Source organism: Oncorhynchus clarkii, chromosome 2, assembly GCF_045791955.1.
Source record: "Oncorhynchus clarkii lewisi isolate Uvic-CL-2024 chromosome 2, UVic_Ocla_1.0, whole genome shotgun sequence".
NCBI lineage: Eukaryota > Metazoa > Chordata > Actinopteri > Salmoniformes > Salmonidae > Oncorhynchus > Oncorhynchus clarkii.
The window spans coordinates 1,704,023-1,724,089 of record NC_092148.1 but is presented as its reverse complement, the minus strand read 5'-3'; the positions used below and the strand labels follow the sequence as shown (position 1 = coordinate 1,724,089).

Sequence of the window (20,067 nt, the reverse complement as noted above, 5' to 3'; positions counted from 1 at the left end):
TGTGTTGTTGTTTACTCCATGTGTAACTCTGTGTTGTTGTTTACTCCATGTGTAACTCTGTGTTGTTGTTTACTCCATGTGTAACTCTGTGTTGTTGTTTACTCCATGTGTAACTCTGTGTTGTTGTTTACTCCATGTGTAACTCTGTGTTGTTGTTTACTCCATGTGTAACTCTGTGTTGTTGTTTACTCCATGTGTAACTCTGTGTTGTTGTTTACTCCATGTGTAACTCTGTGTTGTTGTTTACTCCATGTGTAACTCTGTGTTGTTGTTTACTCCATGTGTAACTGTGTTGTTGTTTACTCCATGTGTAACTCTGTGTTGTTGTTTACTCCATGTGTAACTCTGTGTTGTTGTTTACTCCATGTGTAACTCTGTGTTGTTGTTTACTCCATGTGTAACTCTGTGTTGTTGTTTACTCCATGTGTAACTCTGTGTTGTTTACTCCATGTGTAACTCTGTGTTGTTGTTTACTCCATGTGTAACTCTGTGTTGTTGTTTACTCCATGTGTAACTCTGTGTTGTTGTTTACTCCATGTGTAACTCTGTGTTGTTGTTTACTCCATGTGTAACTCTGTGTTGTTGTTTACTCCATGTGTAACTCTGTGTTGTTGTTTACTCCATGTGTAACTCTGTGTTGTTGTTTGTGTCTCACTGCTTTGCTTTATCTTGGCCAGGTGGCAGTTGGAAATGAGAACTCGTTCTCAACTAGTCTACCTGGTTAAATAAAGGTGGAATTTAAAAAAAATTAAACAACCCTGTTCAGGACCCTAATTACGCATCAACCTTATTTAGCAACCAATAGGCTGCCTCCAGCATCAGTAACAGTCGTTCCAGAGTGTTTCATTGGATACACGTGAATACTGCTTTACCCTCTCCATGCGGTTTTATTACAGACAGGGAATCCATCTCTCCCACTGAGGGCTGCCAAGCTCCTCCCGCCTCGTCTCTCAGAGCTCCGCCCGCCTCGTCTCTCAGAGCTCCGCCCGCCTCGTCTCTCAGAGCTCCGCCTCGTCTCTCAGAGCTCCGCCCGCCCTCGTCTCTCATAGCTCCTCCCTCCTCGTCTCTCATAGCTCCTCCCTCTAGCTCCATATCTTTCACAGATCCCTCTGTAGTTGGAAATGACAGAAGATAAGTGAACAGAGGAGAGGACGGATGGGCCCTGGTCAGAGGAGAGGACGGATGGGCCCTGGTCAGAGGAGAGGACGGATGGGCCCTGGTCAGAGGAGAGGACGGATGGGCCCTGGTCAGAGGAGAGGACGGATGGGCCCTGGTCAGAGGAGAGGACGGATGGGCCCTGGTCAGAGGAGAGGACGGATGGGCCCTGGTCAGAGGAGAGGACTGATGGGCCCTGGTCAGAGGAGAGGACGGATGGGCCCTGGTCAGAGGAGAGGACGGATGGGCCCTGGTCAGAGGAGAGGACGGATGGGCCCTGGTCAGAGGAGAGGACTGATGGGCCCTGCTCAGAGGAGAGGACGGATGGGCCCTGGTCAGAGGAGAGGACCAACAGAACCACAAGGCAGCAGGGGGGCAAAACTGGGTTCCAGAGATCAGTGATCGTTTAACTTACGTCCCAAAATCTGTCCTGCAACCTGCTGGGGCCAGTCGCCATTACAGAAGGGTACAGGGAGAGAACATACCAACACCACACACACAGGATGTAGGAACACACACACACAGGATGTAGAAACACACACAGGATGTAGGAACACACACACAGGATGTAGAAACACACACACAGGATGTAGAAACACACACACACAACCCTACAGGGACCCTGCAGAGAGGACAGTCCCCAGTCTAGAACAGGGACAGAGAGGACAGTCCCCAGTCTAGAACAGGGACAGAGAGGACAGTCCCCAGTCTAGAACAGGGACAGAGAGGATAGTCCCCAGTCTAGAACAGGGACAGAGAGGATAGTCCCCAGTCTAGAACAGGGACAGAGAGGATAGTCCCCAGTTAGAACAGGGACAGAGAGGATAGTCCCCAGTCTATAACAGGGACAGAGAGGATAGTCCCCAGTCTAGAACAGGGACAGAGAGGACAGTCTCCAGTTAGAACAGGGACAGAGAGGATAGTCCCCAGTCTAGAACAGGGACAGAGGACAGTCCCCAGTCTAGAACAGGGACAGAGGACAGTCCCCAGTCTATAACAGGGACAGAGAGGATAGTCCCCAGTCTATAACAGGGACAGAGAGGATAGTCCCCAGTCTAGAACAGGGACAGAGAGGACAGCCCCCAGTCTAGAACAGGGACCCTGCAGAGAGGATAGTCCCCAGTCTAGAACAGGGACAGAGAGGATAGTCCCCAGTCTATAACAGGGACAGAGAGGACACTGCCCAGCCTATTCTCTCAATGTCTGGCTCCCTGCATGTCTTTGTACCCCAGGCTCCAATCAGTAGGCAGGCTTGAGGACGGTTAAGAGTATTGCATGTGTTGGTCTGCCCAATGACAAGGCCCCATTGTTTCCCCGACACATACAGAGAGACATGCATAGATTCCTCTGACTTACCTAGGGGGTCAAAGGTCAAAGCTCTGGACAGGAAGCAGAGGTGCAACAGACTGTTCTTTAAAACACACATTGTCTCTCTGACACGCGCACACACACACACACACAACATACAGGCTTCTCTCTCCGCTCTGGATGTCTACAAACAGCAGATTATGACCTCCACTGAGTGGGTCGTAACCGTGTGTGTGTGTGTGTGCATATCACCCTTTCACTTAAAGCAACAAATATAAAGCCGAGAACCCCAGGTCTTCTGAGGTAATTCCCTGAAAAAAAAATCACAACAGGCCCTTTCCTGATTCAAACTGATGAAATTAGCATTTTCCATTAAACATGAACAACCCCATTGATGTTAGAACCCATGTGAGGAGCTCTGTAAACACCATAAAACAGGGTGGAGATGGGGACGAGGGAGGGAGGGAGGAGACGGGGGATGGACAGGGAGGAAGAGACGGGGGACGGACAGGGGGAGGAGACGGGGGACGGACAGGGGGGAGGAGACGGGGGACGGACAGGGGGGAGGAGACGGGGGACGGACTGGGGGGAGGAGACGGGGGACGGACAGGGGGGAGGAGACTTGGGATGAGGGAGGGGGGAGGAGACGGGGGACGGACAGGGGGGAGGAGACGGGGGATGAGGGAGGGGGGAGGAGACGGGGGACGGACGTGGGGAGGAGACGGGGGATGAGGGAGGGGGGAGGAGACGGGGGACGGACGTGGGGAGGAGACGGGGGATGAGGGAGGGGGGAGGAGACGGGGAGGAGACGGGGCACGGACTGGGGGGAGGAGACGGGGGATGGACAGGGGGGAGGAGACGGGGGATGAGGGAGGGGGAGGAGACGGGGACGGACGGGGGGAGGAGACGGGGGACGGACAGGGGGGAGGAGACGGGGGACGGACAGGGGGGAGGAGACGGGGGACGGACAGGGGGGAGGAGACGGGGACGGACAGGGGGGAGGAGACGGGGGACGGACAGGGGGGAGGAGACGGGGGACGGACAGGGGGGAGGAGACGGGGGACGGACAGGGGGGAGGAGACGGGGGACGGACAGGGGGGAGGAGACGGGGGATGAGGGAGGGAGTGAGGCTGTAAAATGGATCCTGTTCAAGCTGGAAGGAAGGGAGGGTGAGGCGACACTGTTTTCTAAACCCACCTACCGCTCGCTCATCAAATATTCAATATATCTCCTGAGAAATTCAATTTCTTTCTGCCTCCCACCCAACCGCCACGGCGTGATGTGGCAGCTCAGCACTGTCATGGGGGCCCCTGGTTGCTTCCTCCTCTGGAAACATCAAAACACCTTCTGTACCCCTCTGGGCTTTTCCTTACATCAATCTCACGTAATCTCTGTGTGTGTGTGTGTGTGTGTGTGTGTGTGTGTGTGTGTGTGTGTGTGTGTGTGTGTGTGCGTGTTTAACTATACTTGTGGGGACCACAAGGTCAAATGCTATTTATAGGGGATTCCGGGTTAAGTTTAGGTTTAGATTTCGGGTTAAGGTTAGGTTTAGATTTCGGGTTAAGGTTAGGTTTAGATTTCGGGTTAAGGTTAGGTTTAGATTTCGGGTTAAGGTTAGGTTTAGATTTCGGGTTAAGGTTAGGTTTAGATTTCGGGTTAAGGTTAGGTTTAGATTTCGGGTTAAGGTTAGGTTTAGATTTCGGGTTAAGGTTAGGGTAAACAGGATTTTGAATGGGACTGAATTGTGCGTCCCCACAAGGTTAGTTATACAGGACTGTGTGAGAGTTTTGAAGATGGATGTGTGTACTACTGGGTCAGAAGGTCTGTATATCAAGCCCTAATGGGGTTCCTCTGTATTCAAACACAAAACCACATCAAGGTTTCATGAGATGAATGACACTTAGCCAGGGTTATGATGGGGAGAACACTTAGCCAGGGTTATGATGGGGAGAACACTTAGCCACGTAACGGTGCAGGGTCGTAGAGGTGCAGGGTCGTAACGGTGTCTCTCTCTCTCTCTCACCTTGAACTCACGTGTGTCTGTGAATCTGAGTCCCTGAATTCCTCAGACCTTAAACAATGTATTGAGACCATCAGTTAACCTGAAACAGCCGTTTTACTGGTTGGCCTGGAAACTGACCAGTCAGGTCGGTAGGTCACGTAGGTATTGGGCAACAGTACCATTCAATAAACAGGTCATTATGACTGTTGTTGTCAAGGAAATGTGGAAAACTTCCTCTCTGTTGCCATGAGGAAGTATTCCATTTCAAGTGTCCACCCCCTAATCTGAGTGACGAGGCCAGCCAGGCACCGGTCTGAGTGACGAGGCCGGCCAGGCACCGGTCTGAGTGAGGAGGCCAGCCAGGCACCGGTCTGAGTGAGGAGGCCAGCCAGGCACCGGTCTGAGTGAGGAGGTCAGCCAGGCACCGGTCTGAGTGAGGAGGCCAGCCAGGCACCGGTCTGAGTGAGGAGGCCAGCCAGGCACCGGTCTGAGTGAGGAGGCCGGCCAGGCACCGGTCTGAGTGAGGAGGCCGGCCAGGCACCGGTCTGAGTGAGGAGGCCGGCCAGGCACCGGTCTGAGTGGCGAGGCCGGCCAGGCACCGGTCTGAGTGGCGAGGCCGGCCAGGCACCGGTCTGAGTGAGGAGGCCAGCCAGGCACCGGTCTGAGTGAGGAGGCCAGCCAGGCACCGGTCTGAGTGAGGAGGCCAGCCAGGCACCGGTCTGAGTGAGGAGGCCAGCCAGGCACCGGTCTGAGTGAGGAGGCCGGCCAGGCACCGGTCTGAGTGAGGAGGCCGGCCAGGCACCGGTCTGAGTGAGGAGGCCGGCCAGGCACCGGTCTGAGCGACGAGGCAGGCCAGGCACCGGTCTGAGTGAGGAGGCCAGCCAGGCACCGGTCTGAGCGACGAGGTCAGCCAGGCACCGGTCTGAGCGACGAGGCCGGCCAGGCACCGGTCTGAATGACGAGGCCAGCCAGGCACCGGTCTGAGTGACGAGGCCAGCCAGGCACCGGTCTGAGTGAGGAGGCCAGCCAGGCACCGGTCTAGCGAGCTACCTCTGGCCTCCCCCTCATTTGTCGCCGGCTACCTGTGTGTGTGTGTGTGTGTGTGTGTGTGTGTGTGTGTGTGTGTGTGTGTGTGTGTGTGTGTGTGCGCGAGTGTGTGCGTGTTTCCCCTGGTTGAAAACAGCAGCTTACCCTGTATTGATTGAAATGATCTCTATCAGAGGGTTCTTTCTAATCTTGGGCAGATCCAGTCTGGCTCCACCAAGACGCTTCCCGTTGTCCTTCTTCTGACCCAGCAGACGCACCGAGTGACCTTCACACACAACACACACAAATACTAGTCAGGACACCGAGTGACCTTCAACACATAACACACACAAATACTAGTCAGGACACAGAGTGACCTTCACACACAACACACACAAATACTAGTCAGGACACCGAGTGACCTTCACACATAACACACAGAAATACTAGTCAGGACACAGAGTGACCTTCACACATAACACACACAAATACTAGTCAGAACACCGAGGAGGAATGGAGGAGTAGAGAAATGGAGGGATGGAGGAGTAGAGAAATGGAGGGATGGAGGAGTAGAGAAATGGAGGATTAGAGAAATGGAGGAGTAGAGAAATGGAGGAGTAGAGAAACAGAGGGATGACGTTATTTGTCTGGCTCAATCTCTCATTCAGACAATCTCACGGTAAGAAGGACAGAGCTCCTCACAATGACAAATGGAAAGATGCCGTTCATTAAATCGCGGTGTTTTTAACGATCTCTCTTCTCAACAGCATGTAATTAAAATCATTTAAAAAATGCAACGATCGTTGCAGAGCAGGTGAGATGCGTAAACTGATAGGAAGAAGGGTCTCTGGTATTCTGTATCGTGGGTGTAAATATATATATATATAAAAATATGAATTTAAGGGACTAAAAAAAGCTAACATTTAAACACTTTATGGACATTAGGAGCCTGTTTTTCCTAATGAGATAATTATTTCAGCACACTTCTCAATAGCAGCTTATCCTGCCTAAATCAGCCTAACCCCACAAACTGGAGGTAGCTTTAGTAATGCTATAGGCTAGATAATGCTGTATGTATTAGTAATGCTATAGGCTAGATAATGCTCTATGTATTAGTAATGGTATAGGCTAGATAATGCTGTATGTATTAGTAATGCTATAGGCTAGATAATGCTGTATGTATTAGTAATGCTATAGGCTAGATAATGCTATATGTATTAGTAATGCTATAGGCTAGATAATGCTGTATGTATTAGTAATGATATAGGCTAGATAATGATGTATGAATTAGTAATGCTATAGGCTAGATAATGCTCTATGTATTAGTGATGCTATAGGCTAGATAATGTTATAGGCTAGATAATGCTATTTGTATTAGTAATGATATAGGCTAGATAATGCTGTATGTATTAGTAATGATATATGCTAGCTAATGTTATATGTATTAGTAATGATATAGGCTAGATAATGTTATATGTATTAGTAACGCTAGATCCACACTACCTAGAGTATAATGTGGGGAGATGTTTAGGTCCACACTACCTAGAGTATAATGTGGGGAGATGTTTAGGTCCACACTACCTAGAGTATAATGTGGGGAGATGTTTAGGTCCACACTACCTAGAGTATAATGTGGGGAGATGTTTAGGTCCACACTACCTAGAGTATAATGTGGGGAGATGTTTAGGTCCACACTACCTAGACAATAATGTGGGGAGATGTTTAGGTCCACACTACCTAGAGTATAATGTGGGGAGATGTTTAAGTCCACACTACCTAGAGTATAATGTGGGTAGATGTTTAGGTCCACACTACCTAGAGTATAATGTGGGGAGATGTTTAGGTCCACACTACCTAGAGTATAATGTGGGGAGATGTTTAGGTCCACACTACCTAGAGAATAATGTGGGGAGATGTTTAGGTTCACACTACCTAGAGTATAATGTGGGGAGATGTTTAGGTCCACACTACCTAGAGTATAATGTGGGGAGATGTTTAGGTTCACACTACCTAGAGTATAATGTGGGGAGATGTTTAGGTCCACACTACCTAGAGTATAATGTGGGGAGATGTTTAGGTCCACACTACCTAGAGTATAATGTGGGGAGATGTTTAGGTCCACACTACCTAGAGAATAATGTGGGGAGATGTTTAGGTCCACACTACCTAGAGTATAATGTGGGGAGATGTTTAGGTCCACACTACCTAGAGTATAATGTGGGGAGATGTTTAGGTCCACACTACCTAGAGTATAATGTGGGGAGATGTTTAGGTTCACACTACCTAGAGTATAATGTGGGGAGATGTTTAGGTCCACACTACCTAGAGTATAATGTGGGGAGATGTTTAGGTTCACACTACCTAGAGTATAATGTGGGGAGATGTTTAGGTTCACACTACCTAGAGTATAATGTGGGGAGATGTTTAGGTTCACACTACCTAGAGTATAATGTGGGGAGATGTTTAGGTTCACACTACCTAGAGTATAATGTGGGGAGATGTTTAGGTTCACACTACCTAGAGTATAATGTGGGGAGATGTTTGGGTTCACACTACCTAGAGTATAATGTGGGGAGATGTTTAGGTTCACACTACCTAGAGTATAATGTGGGGAGATGTTTAGGTTCACACTACCTAGAGTATAATGTGGGGAGATGTTTAGGTTCACACTACCTAGAGTATAATGTGGGGAGATGTTTAGGGCCACATGACTCCTCTCTGATGAGGTGGGAGACATGCAGCTCAACATTTAGTCAGGAAAACACAAATACATCATCAACATAGATGACTGTTCTCTCAGTGCCTTTATCAACTATTCACTGAGATGTAGAGAGAAAGAGAGGTAGAGAGAGGTAGAGGTAGAGAGAGGTAGAGAGAGGTAGAAAGAGAGAGGTAGAGAGAGGTAGAGAGAGGTAGAAAGAGAGAGGTAGAGAGAGGTGGAAAGAGGTAGAGAGGTTGAAAGAGGTAGAGAGAGAGAGGGGTAGAGAGAGGTGGAGAGAGAGAGAGGTAGAGAGAGGTGGAAAGAGAAAGAGAGGTAGAGAGAGAAAGAGAGATGAAGAGAGAGAGAAAGAGAGGGTGAGATAGAAAGAGAGGGGTAGAGCGAGAGAGAGGTAGATAGAAAGAGAGAGGTAGAGAGAGAAAAAGAGAGAGAGAGAGAGAGGTAGAGGTAGAGAGAGAGAAAGAAAGATAGAGAGAGAGATAGATAGAAAGAGAGATGTAGAGAAAGAGAGAGAGAGAGAGAGAGGTAGATAGAAAGAGAGAGGAGAGAGAGAGATGTAGATAGAAAGAGGTAGAGAGAGAGAGAGAGAGAGAGAAAGAGAGAGGTAGATAGAAAGCGAGAAAGAGAGAGAGGGTGAGAGTGAAAGAGAGAGGGTGAGAGAGAAAGAGGTAGAGAGAGAGAGAGAGAGAGAGAGAAAGAGGGAGGGTGAGAGAAAGAGAGAGAGAGGGAGGTAGAGGTAGATAGAAAGAGAGAGGTAGAGAGAGAGAGAGAGAGAGAGAAAGAAAGAGAGAGGTAGATAGAAAGCGAGAAAGAGAGAGAGGGTGAGAGTGAAAGAGAGATGGTGAGAGAGAAAGAGGTAGAGAGAGAGAGAAAGAGGGAGTGTGAGAGAAAGAGAGGGAGGTAGAGGTAGATAGAAAGAGAGAGGAGAGAGAGATGTAGATAGAGAGGTAGAGAGAGAGAAAGAAAGAGAGAGGTAGATAGAAAGCGAGAAAGAGAGAGAGAGAGGGTGAGAGTGAAAGAGAGAGGGTGAGAGAGAAAGAGGTAGAGAGAGAGAGAGAGAGAGAGAGAAAGAGGGAGGGTGAGAGAAAGAGAGAGAGAGGGAGGTAGAGGTTGATAGAAAGAGAGAGGTAGAGAGAGAGAGCGAGAGACAGGTAGATAGAAAGCGAGAAAGAGAGAGGTAGATAGAAAGAGAGAAAGAGGGTGAGAGAGAGGGTGAGAGAGAAAGAGAGAGGGTGAGAGAAAGAGAGAGAGAGGGGTAGAGAGAGAAAGAGAGAGGGTGAGAGAGAAAGAAAGAGGATGAGAGAAAGAGAGAGTGAGAGAGAAAGAGAGAGAGAGGTAGAGAGAACGGGGGAAAACTCTAATGCATAGTGAGTTGAAACACTCCAGGACTACAGATATACCCAGTGAAACCCAAATTCACTTCCGGGCTTCTCGGACAGCGATGTCCTGGGTGATATGATTTTAACGGCGAGCATGTCCAGGGCGACCGGGGGCATGACTGATTCGCCTCAATAAATGAATGTGTTGACTGGACCTGACCCTGTGTGATAATTATTTTACAAAGACAGATACCAGAACCTGACTCCTTTCTCCCTTATCAATATAACAAGACATTACAGAACCTGACCCCTTTCTCCCTTATCAATATAACAAGACAGATACCAGAACCTGACCCCTTTCTCCCTTATCAATATAACAAGACATTACAGAACCTGACCCCTTTCTCCCTTATCAATATAACAAGACAGATACCAGAACCTGACCCCTTTCTCCCGTATCAATATAACAAGACATTACAGAACCTGACCCCTTTCTCCCGTATCAATATAACAAGACAGATACCAGAACCTGACCCCTTATCAATATAACAAGACAGATACCAGAACATGACCCCTTTCTCCCTTATCAATATAACAAGACAGATACCAGAACCTGACCCCTTTCTCCCTTATCAATATAACAAGACATTACAGAACCTGACCCCTTTCTCCCTTATCAATATAACAAGACATTACAGAACCTGACCCCTTTCTCCCTTATCAATATAACAAGACAGATACCAGAACCTGACCCCTTTCTCCCTTATCAATATAACAAGACATTACAGAACCTGACCCCTTTCTCCCTCATCAATATAACAAGACAGATACCAGAACCTGACCCCTTTCTCCCTCATCAATATAACAAGACAGAAACCAATTTCAGCCATTATGACATATTACAACATAACTCTAGACTCTGATATCTATCACTACACCCGGGAGGGAGGGAGGGAGGTAGGAATGGATGAAGGTACTGTAGGGAGGGAGGGAGGGAGCTAGGGAGGGAGAGAGGTAGGGAGGGAGAGAGGGAGGGAGGGAGCTAGGGAGGGAGAGAGGGAGAGAGGGAGCTAGGGAGAGAGAGAGGGAGGGAGAGAGGGAGAGAGGGAGGAGGAATGGATGAAGGTACTGTAGGGAGGGAGGGAGGGAGGGAGGGAGGGAGGGAGGGAGGGAGGGATGAAAGAGATGAGAGAGGGAGTAAAAGCTAACTGGATGACATCGTGACCCATAGAGATCTCTCATAAGAGGTGAGGTATTTCTCTCTCTCTCTCCTCAGAGTCTGATGTCATAAGATGTGAGGTATTTCTCTCTCTCTCTCCTCAGAGTCTGATGTCATAAGAGGTGAGGTATTTCTCTCTCTCTCTCCTCAGAGTCTGATGTCATAAGAGGTGAGGTATCTCTCTCTCCTCAGAGTCTGATGTCATAAGAGGTGAGGTATTTCTCTCTCTCTCTCCTCAGAGTCTGATGTCATAAGAGGTGAGGTATCTCTCTCTCTCTCTCTCCTCAGAGTCTGATGTCATAAGAGGTGAGGTATTTCTCTCTCTCTCTCCTCAGAGTCTGATGTCATAAGAGGTGAGGTATCTCTCTCTCTCTCCTCAGAGTCTGATGTCATAAGAGGTGAGGTATCTCTCTCTCCTCAGAGTCTGATGTCATAAGAGGTGAGGTATTTCTCTCTCTCTCTCCTCAGAGTCTGATGTCATAAGAGGTGAGGTATCTCTCTCTCTCTCCTCAGAGTCTGATGTCATAAGAGGTGAGGTATTTCTCTCTCTCTCCTCAGAGTCTGATGTCATAAGAGGTGAGGTATCTCTCTCTCTCTCCTCAGAGTCTGATGTCATAAGAGGTGAGGTATTTCTCTCTCCTCAGAGTCTGATGTCATAAGAGGTGAGGTATTTATCTCTCTCCTCAGAGTCTGATGTCATAAGAGGTGAGGTATCTCTCTCTCTCTCCTCAGAGTCTGATGTCATAAGAGGTGAGGTATCTCTCTCTCTCCTCAGAGTCTGATGTCATAAGAGGTGAGGTATCTCTCTCTCTCTCCTCAGAGTCTGATGTCATAAGAGGTGAGGTATTTCTCTCTCTCCTCAGAGTCTGATGTCATAAGAGGTGAGGTATTTATCTCTCTCCTCAGAGTCTGATGTCATAAGAGGTGAGGTATCTCTCTCTCCTCAGAGTCTGATGTCATAAGAGGTGAGGTATCTCTCTCTCTCTCTCCTCAGAGTCTGATGTCATAAGAGGTGAGGTATCTCTCTCTCCTCAGAGATGTTTTCTAATTGTTCTGTTATAAATCAGCGGCGGAGAGATGAAGACGATGACGAGGTGCTTAATGCCCTTCGTCGTATCAAAAGTTCCTGTGTCCGAGACGGCTACTGAGCCTCTCTCAGCCCCCACATCACAGGCTAGAATGTAATTACAGAACTGTTGCCAGCTCCTCCTGCCTCCAGAAGAATGTGAACTCATAACACCAGATAAATCACTTCTACAACCCATCTACATGATAATAACTGGGAGACAAGAGCATCAACTCCCCAGATAGAGGTAAGATCAGAAGAATGTGAACTCATAACACCAGCTAAATCACTTCTACAACCCATCTACATGATAATAACTGGGAGAGAAGAGCATCAACTCCCCAGATGGTTCAGTGAAAAGTCATGGATGTTAAAAACATTGTTCCTCCTCCTCCTCCTCCTCCTCCTTCTCCTCCCTTCTGTGAGGAAGATCAACAGAGAGCCCTGTAGAGACATCGGGGAGCCACTGATACAGTAGAAGATACAGTACAATGTCTAGATGAGGGGTCTAGTATGTAGATATGATGATACTGTATGTTGGTAGATACAGTAGAATGTCTAGATGAGGGGTCTGGTATGTAGATATGATGATACTGTGTTAGTAGATACAGTAGAATGTCTAGATGAGGGGTCTGGTATGTAGATATGATGTGTGTGTTGGTAGATATAGTAGAATGTCTAAATGAGGGGTATGGTATGTAGATATGGTGATACTGTGTTAGTAGATACAGTAGAATGTCTAGATGAGCAACCCCTGCAGCTACTGCCCCTACCCTGCCAACATCTCAGCACCCCCTGCAGCTACTACCCCTACCCTGCCAACATCTCAGAACCCCCTGCAGCTACTGCCCTACCCTGCCAACATCTCAGCACCCCCTGCAGCTACTGCCCCTACCCTGCCAACATCTCAGCACCCCCTGCAGCTACTACCCCTACCCTACCAACATCTCAGCACCCCCTGCAGCTACTACCCCTACCCTGCCAATATCTCAGCACCCCCTGCAGCTACTGCCCCTACCCTGCCAACATCTCAGCACCCCCTGCAGCTACTGCCCCTACCCTGCCAACATCTCAGCACCCCCTGCAGCTACTGCCCCTACCGTGCCAACATCTCAGCACCCGCTGCAGCTACTACCCCTACCCTGCCAACATCTCAGCACCCCCTGCAGCTACTGCCCCTACCCTGCCAACATCTCAGCACCCCCTGCAGCTACTACCACTACCCTGCCAACATCTCAGCACCCCCTGCAGCTACTTGCTCAATCCCCCCCGCTTCTCCTTCACCCAAATCCAGACAGCTGATGTTCTGAAAGAGCTGCAAAATCTGGATCCCTACAAATCAGCCGGGCTAGACAATCTGGACCCCCTATTTCTAAAATGATTAGCCGAAATTGATGCAACCCCCATTACTAGCCTGTTCAACCTCTCTTTCGTGTCGTCTGAGATCTCCAAAGATTGAAAAGCTGCCGCGGTCATCCCCTCTCTTCAAAGGGGGAGACACTCCAGACCCAAACTGTTTCAGACCTATATCCATCCTGCCCTTTCTAAGGTCTTCGAAAGCCAAGTTAACAAACAGATCATCGACCATTTCGAATCCCACCGTACCATCTCCACTATGTTTCAGAGCTGGTGCACCTCAGCCACGCCCAAGGTCCTAAACGATATCATAACCGACATTGATAAAAGACAGTACTTTGCAGCCGTCTTCATCGACCTGGCCAAGGCTTTCGACTCTGTGAATTATAGCATTCTTATTGGCAAGACTCAACAGCCTTGGTTTCTCAAATGATTGTCTCGCCTGGTTCACCAACTACTTCTCAGACAGAGTTCAGGGTGTCAAATCGGAGGGCCTGTTGTCCAGACCTCGGGCAGTCTCTATGGGGGTGCCACAGGGTTCAATTCTCGGGCCGACTCTCTTCTCTGTATACATCAATGATGTCGCTCTTGCTGCTGGGGATTCTCTGATCCACCTCTACGCAGACGACACCATTCTGTATACTTCTGGCCCTTCGTTGGACACTGTGTTAACTAACCTCCAGATGAGCTTCAATGCCATACAACACTCCTTCCGTGACCTCCAACTGCTCTTAAATGCTAGTAAAACTAAATGCATGCTCTTCCAACCGATTGCTGCCCGCACCCGCAAGCCCGTCCAACATCACTAGTCTGGACGGTTCTGACTTAGAATATGTGGACAACTATAAATACCTAGGTGTCTGGTTAGACTGTAAACTCTCCTTCCAGACTCACATCAAACATCTCCAATCCAAAATTAAATCTAGAATCGGCTTCCAATTTCGCAAAAAAGCCACCTTCACTCACACCTATCGATCCTTGACTTCAGCAATGTAATTTATAAAATAGCCCCCAACACTCTACTCAGAAAATTGGATGTTCAATCACAGTGCCATCCGTTTTGTCACCAAAGCCCCATATACCACCCACCACTGCGACCTGTATGCTCTTGTTGGCTGGCCCTCACTACATATCCGTCACCAAACCCACTGGCTCCAGGTCATCTATGAGTCTTTGCTAGGTAAAGCCCCGCCTTATCTTAGCTCACTGGTCACCATAGCAACACCCACCAGTAGCACGCACTCCAGCAGGTATATCTCACTGGTCACCCCCAAAGCCAACACCTCCTTTGGCCGCCTTTCCTTCCAGTTCTCTACTGCCAATGACTGGAACGAATTGAAAAAAATCACTGAAGCTGGAGACTCGTATCTCCCTCTCTAACTTTAAGCATCAGCTGTCAGAGCAGCTAACCGATCACTGTACCTGTACTCAGCCAATCTGTAAATAGCACACCCAATTACCTCATCCCCATATTGTTACTTATCCTCTTGCTCTGTTGCACCCCAGTATCTCTACTTGCACATCATCATCTGCACATCTATCACTCCCGTATTAATGCTAAATTGTAATTATTTTTGCCTCTAAGACCCTATTTATTGCCTTACCTCCCTAATCTTCTACATTTGCACACACTGTTTATAGACTTTTTCTACGTTTCTATGTTTTGTTTATTCCATGTGTCACTCTGTTGTTGTATGTGTCGAGCTGCTTTGCTTTATCTTGGCCAGGTCGCGGTTGTAAATGAGAACACCTGGCCTACCTGGTTAAATAAAGGTGAAATAAATTTAAAAAATAAAACATTGGAAAAGGGAAATTGGACAATGTATTTCAAATCATAAACAGATAACTGGACTGAAGGAGGTCTGGTCGTACAGCGACATCTGATGTTAATGACTGTTAATTTGGTCGTACAGCGACATCTGATGTTAATGACTGTTAATCTGGTCGTACAGCGACATCTGATGTTAATGACGGTTCATTTGGTCGTACAGCGACATCTGATGTTAATGACTGTTAATTTGGTCGTACAGCGACATCTGATGTTAATGACGGTTCATTTGGTCGTACAGCGACATCTGATGTTAATGACTGTTCATTTGGTCGTACAGCGACATCTGATGTTAATGACGGTTCATTTGGTCGTACAGCGACATCTGATGTTAATGACTGTTAATTTGGTCGTACAGCGACATCTGATGTTAATGACTGTTCATTTGGTCGTACAGCGACATCTGATGTTAATGACTGTTAATTTGGTCGTACAGCGACATCTGATGTTAATGACTGTTAATTTGGTCGTACAGCGACATCTGATGTTAATGACTGTTAATCTGGTCGTACAGCGACATCTGATGTTAATGACGGTTCATTTGGTCGTACAGCGACATCTGATGTTAATGACTGTTAATTTGGTCGTACAGCGACATCTGATGTTAATGACTGTTAATTTGGTCGTACAGCGACATCTGATGTTAATGACTGTTAATTTGGTCGTACAGCGACATCTGATGTTAATGACTGTTAATTTGGTCGTACAGCGACATCTGATGTTAATGACTGTTAATTTGGTCGTACAGCGACATCTGATGTTAATGACTGTTAATTTGGTCGTACAGCGACATCTGATGTTAATGACTGTTAATTTGGTCGTACAGCGACATCTGATGTTAATGACTGTTAATTTGGTCGTACAGCGACATCTGATGTTAATGACTGTTAATTTGGTCGTACAGCGACATCTGATGTTAATGACGGTTAATTTGGTCGTACAGCGACATCTGATGTTAATGACGGTTCATTCTTCAATTAAACTGACGGTTTGGTGATGGTTAATGACTGTTCATTCTTCAATTCAACTGACGCTCCCTGTAAACGGTGGCGGTTACGTGGAGGTTTAGTGACGATTTGGTGGCGGTTTAGTGGCGGTTTAGTGATGGTTTAGTGGCGGTTTAGTGAAGGTTACGTGGCGGTTTAGTGGCGGTTTAGTGATGGTTTAGTGATGGTTTAGTGGCGGTTACGTGGCGGTTTAGTGATGGTTTAGTGATGGTTACGTGGCGGTTTAGTGGCGGTTTAGTGACGGTTACGTGGCGGTTTAGTGACGGTTACGTGACGATTTAGTGACGGTTACGTGGCGGTTACGTGACGATTTAGTGACGGTTACGTGGCGGTTTAGTGACAGATTAGTGACGGTTACGTGGAGGTTACGTGACGGTTTAGTGACGGTTACGTGGCGGTTTAGTGACGGTTACGTGGCGGTTTAGTGACGGTTACGTGGCGGTTTAGTGACGGTTTAGTGATGGTTTAGTGGCGGTTTAGTGACGGTTACGTGACGGTTTAGTGTCTCACCTTTAACAGCCTCATCCACCACCTCCACCACACGGTCAATCTGCTGAACCTGGAAAACAAAGAGGACAAGGTTAGAAAACACACAGAGACAGAGAGAGAGACACAGAGAGAGAGAAAGAGAAAGAAATAGAGAAATATACTAACCAGTCTCCTCTCTCTACTAACCAGTCTCCTCTCTCTACTAACCAGTCTCCTCTCTCTACTAACCAGTCTCCTCTCTCTACTAACCAGTCTCCTCTCTCTCTACTAACCAGTCTCCTCTCTCTACTAACCAGTCTCCTCTCTCTACTAACCAGTCTCCTCTCTCTCTACTAACCAATCTCCTCTCTCTACTGACCAGTCTCCTCTCTCTACTGACCAGTCTCCTCTCTCTACTGACCAGTCTCCTCTCTCTACTAACCAGTCTCCTCTCTCTACTAACCAGTCTCCTTTCTCTACTAACCAGTCTCCTCTCTCTACTAACCAGTCTCCTCTCTCTACTAACCAGTCTCCTCTCTCTACTAACCAGTCTCCTCTCTCTACTAACCAATCTCCTCTCTCCACTAACCAGTCTCCTCTCTCTACTAACCAGTCTCCTCTCTCTACTAACCAATCTCCTCTCTCTACTAACCAGTCTCCTCTCTCTACTAACCAGTCTCCTCTCTCTACTAACCCGTCTCCTCTCTCTCTACTAACCCGTCTCCTCTCTCTACTAACCAGCCTCCTCTCTCTACTAACCCGTCTCCTCTCTCTACTAACCAGTCTCCTCTCTCTACTAACCAGTCTCCTCTCTCTACTAACCAATCTCCCCTCTCTACTAACCAGTCTCCTCTCTCTACTAACCCGTCTCCTCTCTCTACTAACCCGTCTCCTCTCTACTAACCCGTCTCCTCTCTCTACTAACCAGTCTCCTCTCTCTACTAACCCGTCTCCTCTCTCTACTAACCAGTCTCCTCTCTCTACTAACCAGTCTCCCCTCTCTACTAACCAGTCTCCTCTCTCTACTAACCAGTCTCCTCTCTCTCTACTAACCAGTCTCCTCTCTCTCTACTAACCAGTCTCCTCTCTCTACTAACCCGTCTCCTCTCTCTACTAACCACACTACAACTAGGGAGCCAACAGCTCCTCTCTCTACTAACCGGTCTCCTCTCTCTACTAACCAGTCTCCTCTCTCTACTAACCAGTCTCCTCTCTCTACTAACCAGTCTCCTCTCTCTACTAACCAGTCTCCTCTCTCTACTAACCAGTCTCCTCTCTCTACTAACCAGTCTCCTCTCTCTACTAACCAGTCTCCTCTCTCTACTAACCACACTACAACTAGGGAGCCAACAGCTCCTCTCTCTACTAACCAGTCTCCTCTCTCTACTAACCAGTCTCCTCTCTCTACTAACCAGTCTCCTCTCTCTACTAACCAATCTCCTCTCTCTACTAACCAATCAACTCTCTCTACTAACCAGTCTCCTCTCTCTCTACTAACCAGTCTCCCCTCTCTCTACTAACCAGTCTCCTCTCTCTACTAACCAGTCTCCTCTCTCTACTAACCACACTACAACTAGGGAGCCAACAGCTCCTCTCTCTACTAACCAGTCTCCTCTCTCTACTAACCAGTCTCCTCTCTCTACTAACCAGTCTCCTCTCTCTACTAACCAGTCTCCTCTCTCTACTAACCACACTACAACTAGGGAGCCAACAGCTCCCCTCTCTACTAACCAGTCTCCTCTCTCTACTAACCAGTCTCCCCTCTCTACTAACCAGTCTCCTCTCTCTACTAACCACACTACAACTAGGGAGCCAACAGCTCCTCTCTCTACTAACCACACTACAACTAGGGAGCCAGCAGCTCCTCTCTCTACTAACCACACTACAACTAGGGAGCCAACAGCTCCTCTCTCTACTAACCACACTACAACTAGGGAGCCAACAGCTCCTCTCTCTACTAACCAGTCTCCTCTCTCTACTAACCAGTCTCCTCTCTCTACTAACCAGTCTCCCTTCTCTACTAACCAATCTCCTCTCTCTACTAACCACACTACAACTAGGGAGGCAACAGCTCCTCTCTCTACTAACCAGTCTCCTCTCTCTACTAACCAGTCTCCTCTCTCTACTAACCACACTACAACTAGGGAGCCAACAGCTCATCTCTCTACTAACCCGTCTCCTCTCTCTACTAATCCTCTCTCTACTAACCAGTCTCCTCTCTCTACTAACCACACTACAACTAGGGAGCCAACAGCTCCTCTCTCTACTAACCAGTCTCCTCTCTCTACTAACCAGTCTCCTCTCTCTACTAACCAGTCTCCTCTCTCTACTAACCAATCTCCTCTCTCTACTAACCAATCTCCTCTCTCTACTAACCAGTCTCCTCTCTCTACTAACCAGTCTCCTCTCTCTACTAACCAGTCTCCTCTCTCTACTAACCAGTCTCCTCTCTCTACTAACCACACTACAACTAGGGAGCCAACAGCTCCCCTCTCTGCTAACCAGTCTCCTCTCTCTACTAACCAGTCTCCCCTCTCTACTAACCAGTCTCCTCTCTCTACTAACCACACTACAACTAGGGAGCCAACAGCTCCTCTCTCTACTAACCACACTACAACTAGGGAGCCAACAGCTCCTCTCTCTACTAACCACACTACAACTAGGGAGCCAACAGCTCCTCTCTCTACTAACCAGTCTCCTCTCTCTACTAACCAGTCTCCTCTCTCTACTAACCAGTCTCCCCTCTCTACTAACCAATCTCCTCTCTCTACTAACCACACTACAACTAGGGAGCCAACAGCTCCTCTCTCTACTAACCAGTCTCCTCTCTCTACTAACCAGTCTCCTCTCTCTACTAACCACACTACAACTAGGGAGCCAACAGCTCCTCTCTCTACTAACCCGTCTCCTCTCTCTACTAACCACACTACAACTAGGGAGCCAACAGCTCCTCTCTCTACTAACCAGTCTCCTCTCTCTACTAACCAGTCTCATCTCTCTACTAACCACACTACAACTAGGGAGCCAACAGCTCCTCTCTCTACTAACCAGTCTCCTCTCTCTACTAACCAGTCTCCTCTCTCTACTAACCACACTACAACTAGGGAGCCAACAGCTCCCCTCTCTACTAACCAGTCTCCTCTCTCTACTAACCAGTCCCCTCTCTCTACTAACCAGTCTCCTCTCTCTACTAACCCGTCTCCTCTCTCTACTAACCAGTCTCCTCTCTCTACTAACCAGTCTCCTCTCTCTAATAACCAGTCTCCCCTCTCTACTAACCAGTCTCCTCTCTCTACCAACCCGTCTCCTCTCTCTACTAACCAGTCTCCTCTCTCTACTAACCAGTCTCCTCTCTCTAATAACCAGTCTCCCCTCTCTACTAACCCGTCTCCTCTCTCTACTAACCCATCTCCCCTCTCTACTAACCAGTCTCCTCTTTTTACTAACCACACTACAACTAGGGAGCCAACAGCTCCCCTCTCTACTAACCCGTCTCCTCTCTCTACCAACCCGTCTCCTCTCTCTACTAACCAGTCTCCTCTCTCTACTAACCAGTCTCCTCTCTCTACTAACCAGTCTCCTCTCTCTAATAAC

At 48.1% G+C, this 20,067-nt stretch overlaps 1 protein-coding gene across 1 annotated transcript in view; it reads right to left on the bottom strand.

Moving 5' to 3' along the window:
- Nucleotides 1-20,067, bottom strand: part of LOC139418921 (threonylcarbamoyladenosine tRNA methylthiotransferase-like) — a 404,223-nt gene that overhangs the window by 176,652 nt on the left and 207,504 nt on the right. The window contains exons 6-7 of the mRNA XM_071168710.1: nt 16,516-16,564; nt 5,657-5,777 (exon numbers count right to left, since the gene is read on the bottom strand). Of these exons, the coding sequence (XP_071024811.1) occupies nt 5,657-5,777; nt 16,516-16,564 (170 nt within the window). The remainder of the gene's footprint in view (nt 1-5,656; nt 5,778-16,515; nt 16,565-20,067) is intronic.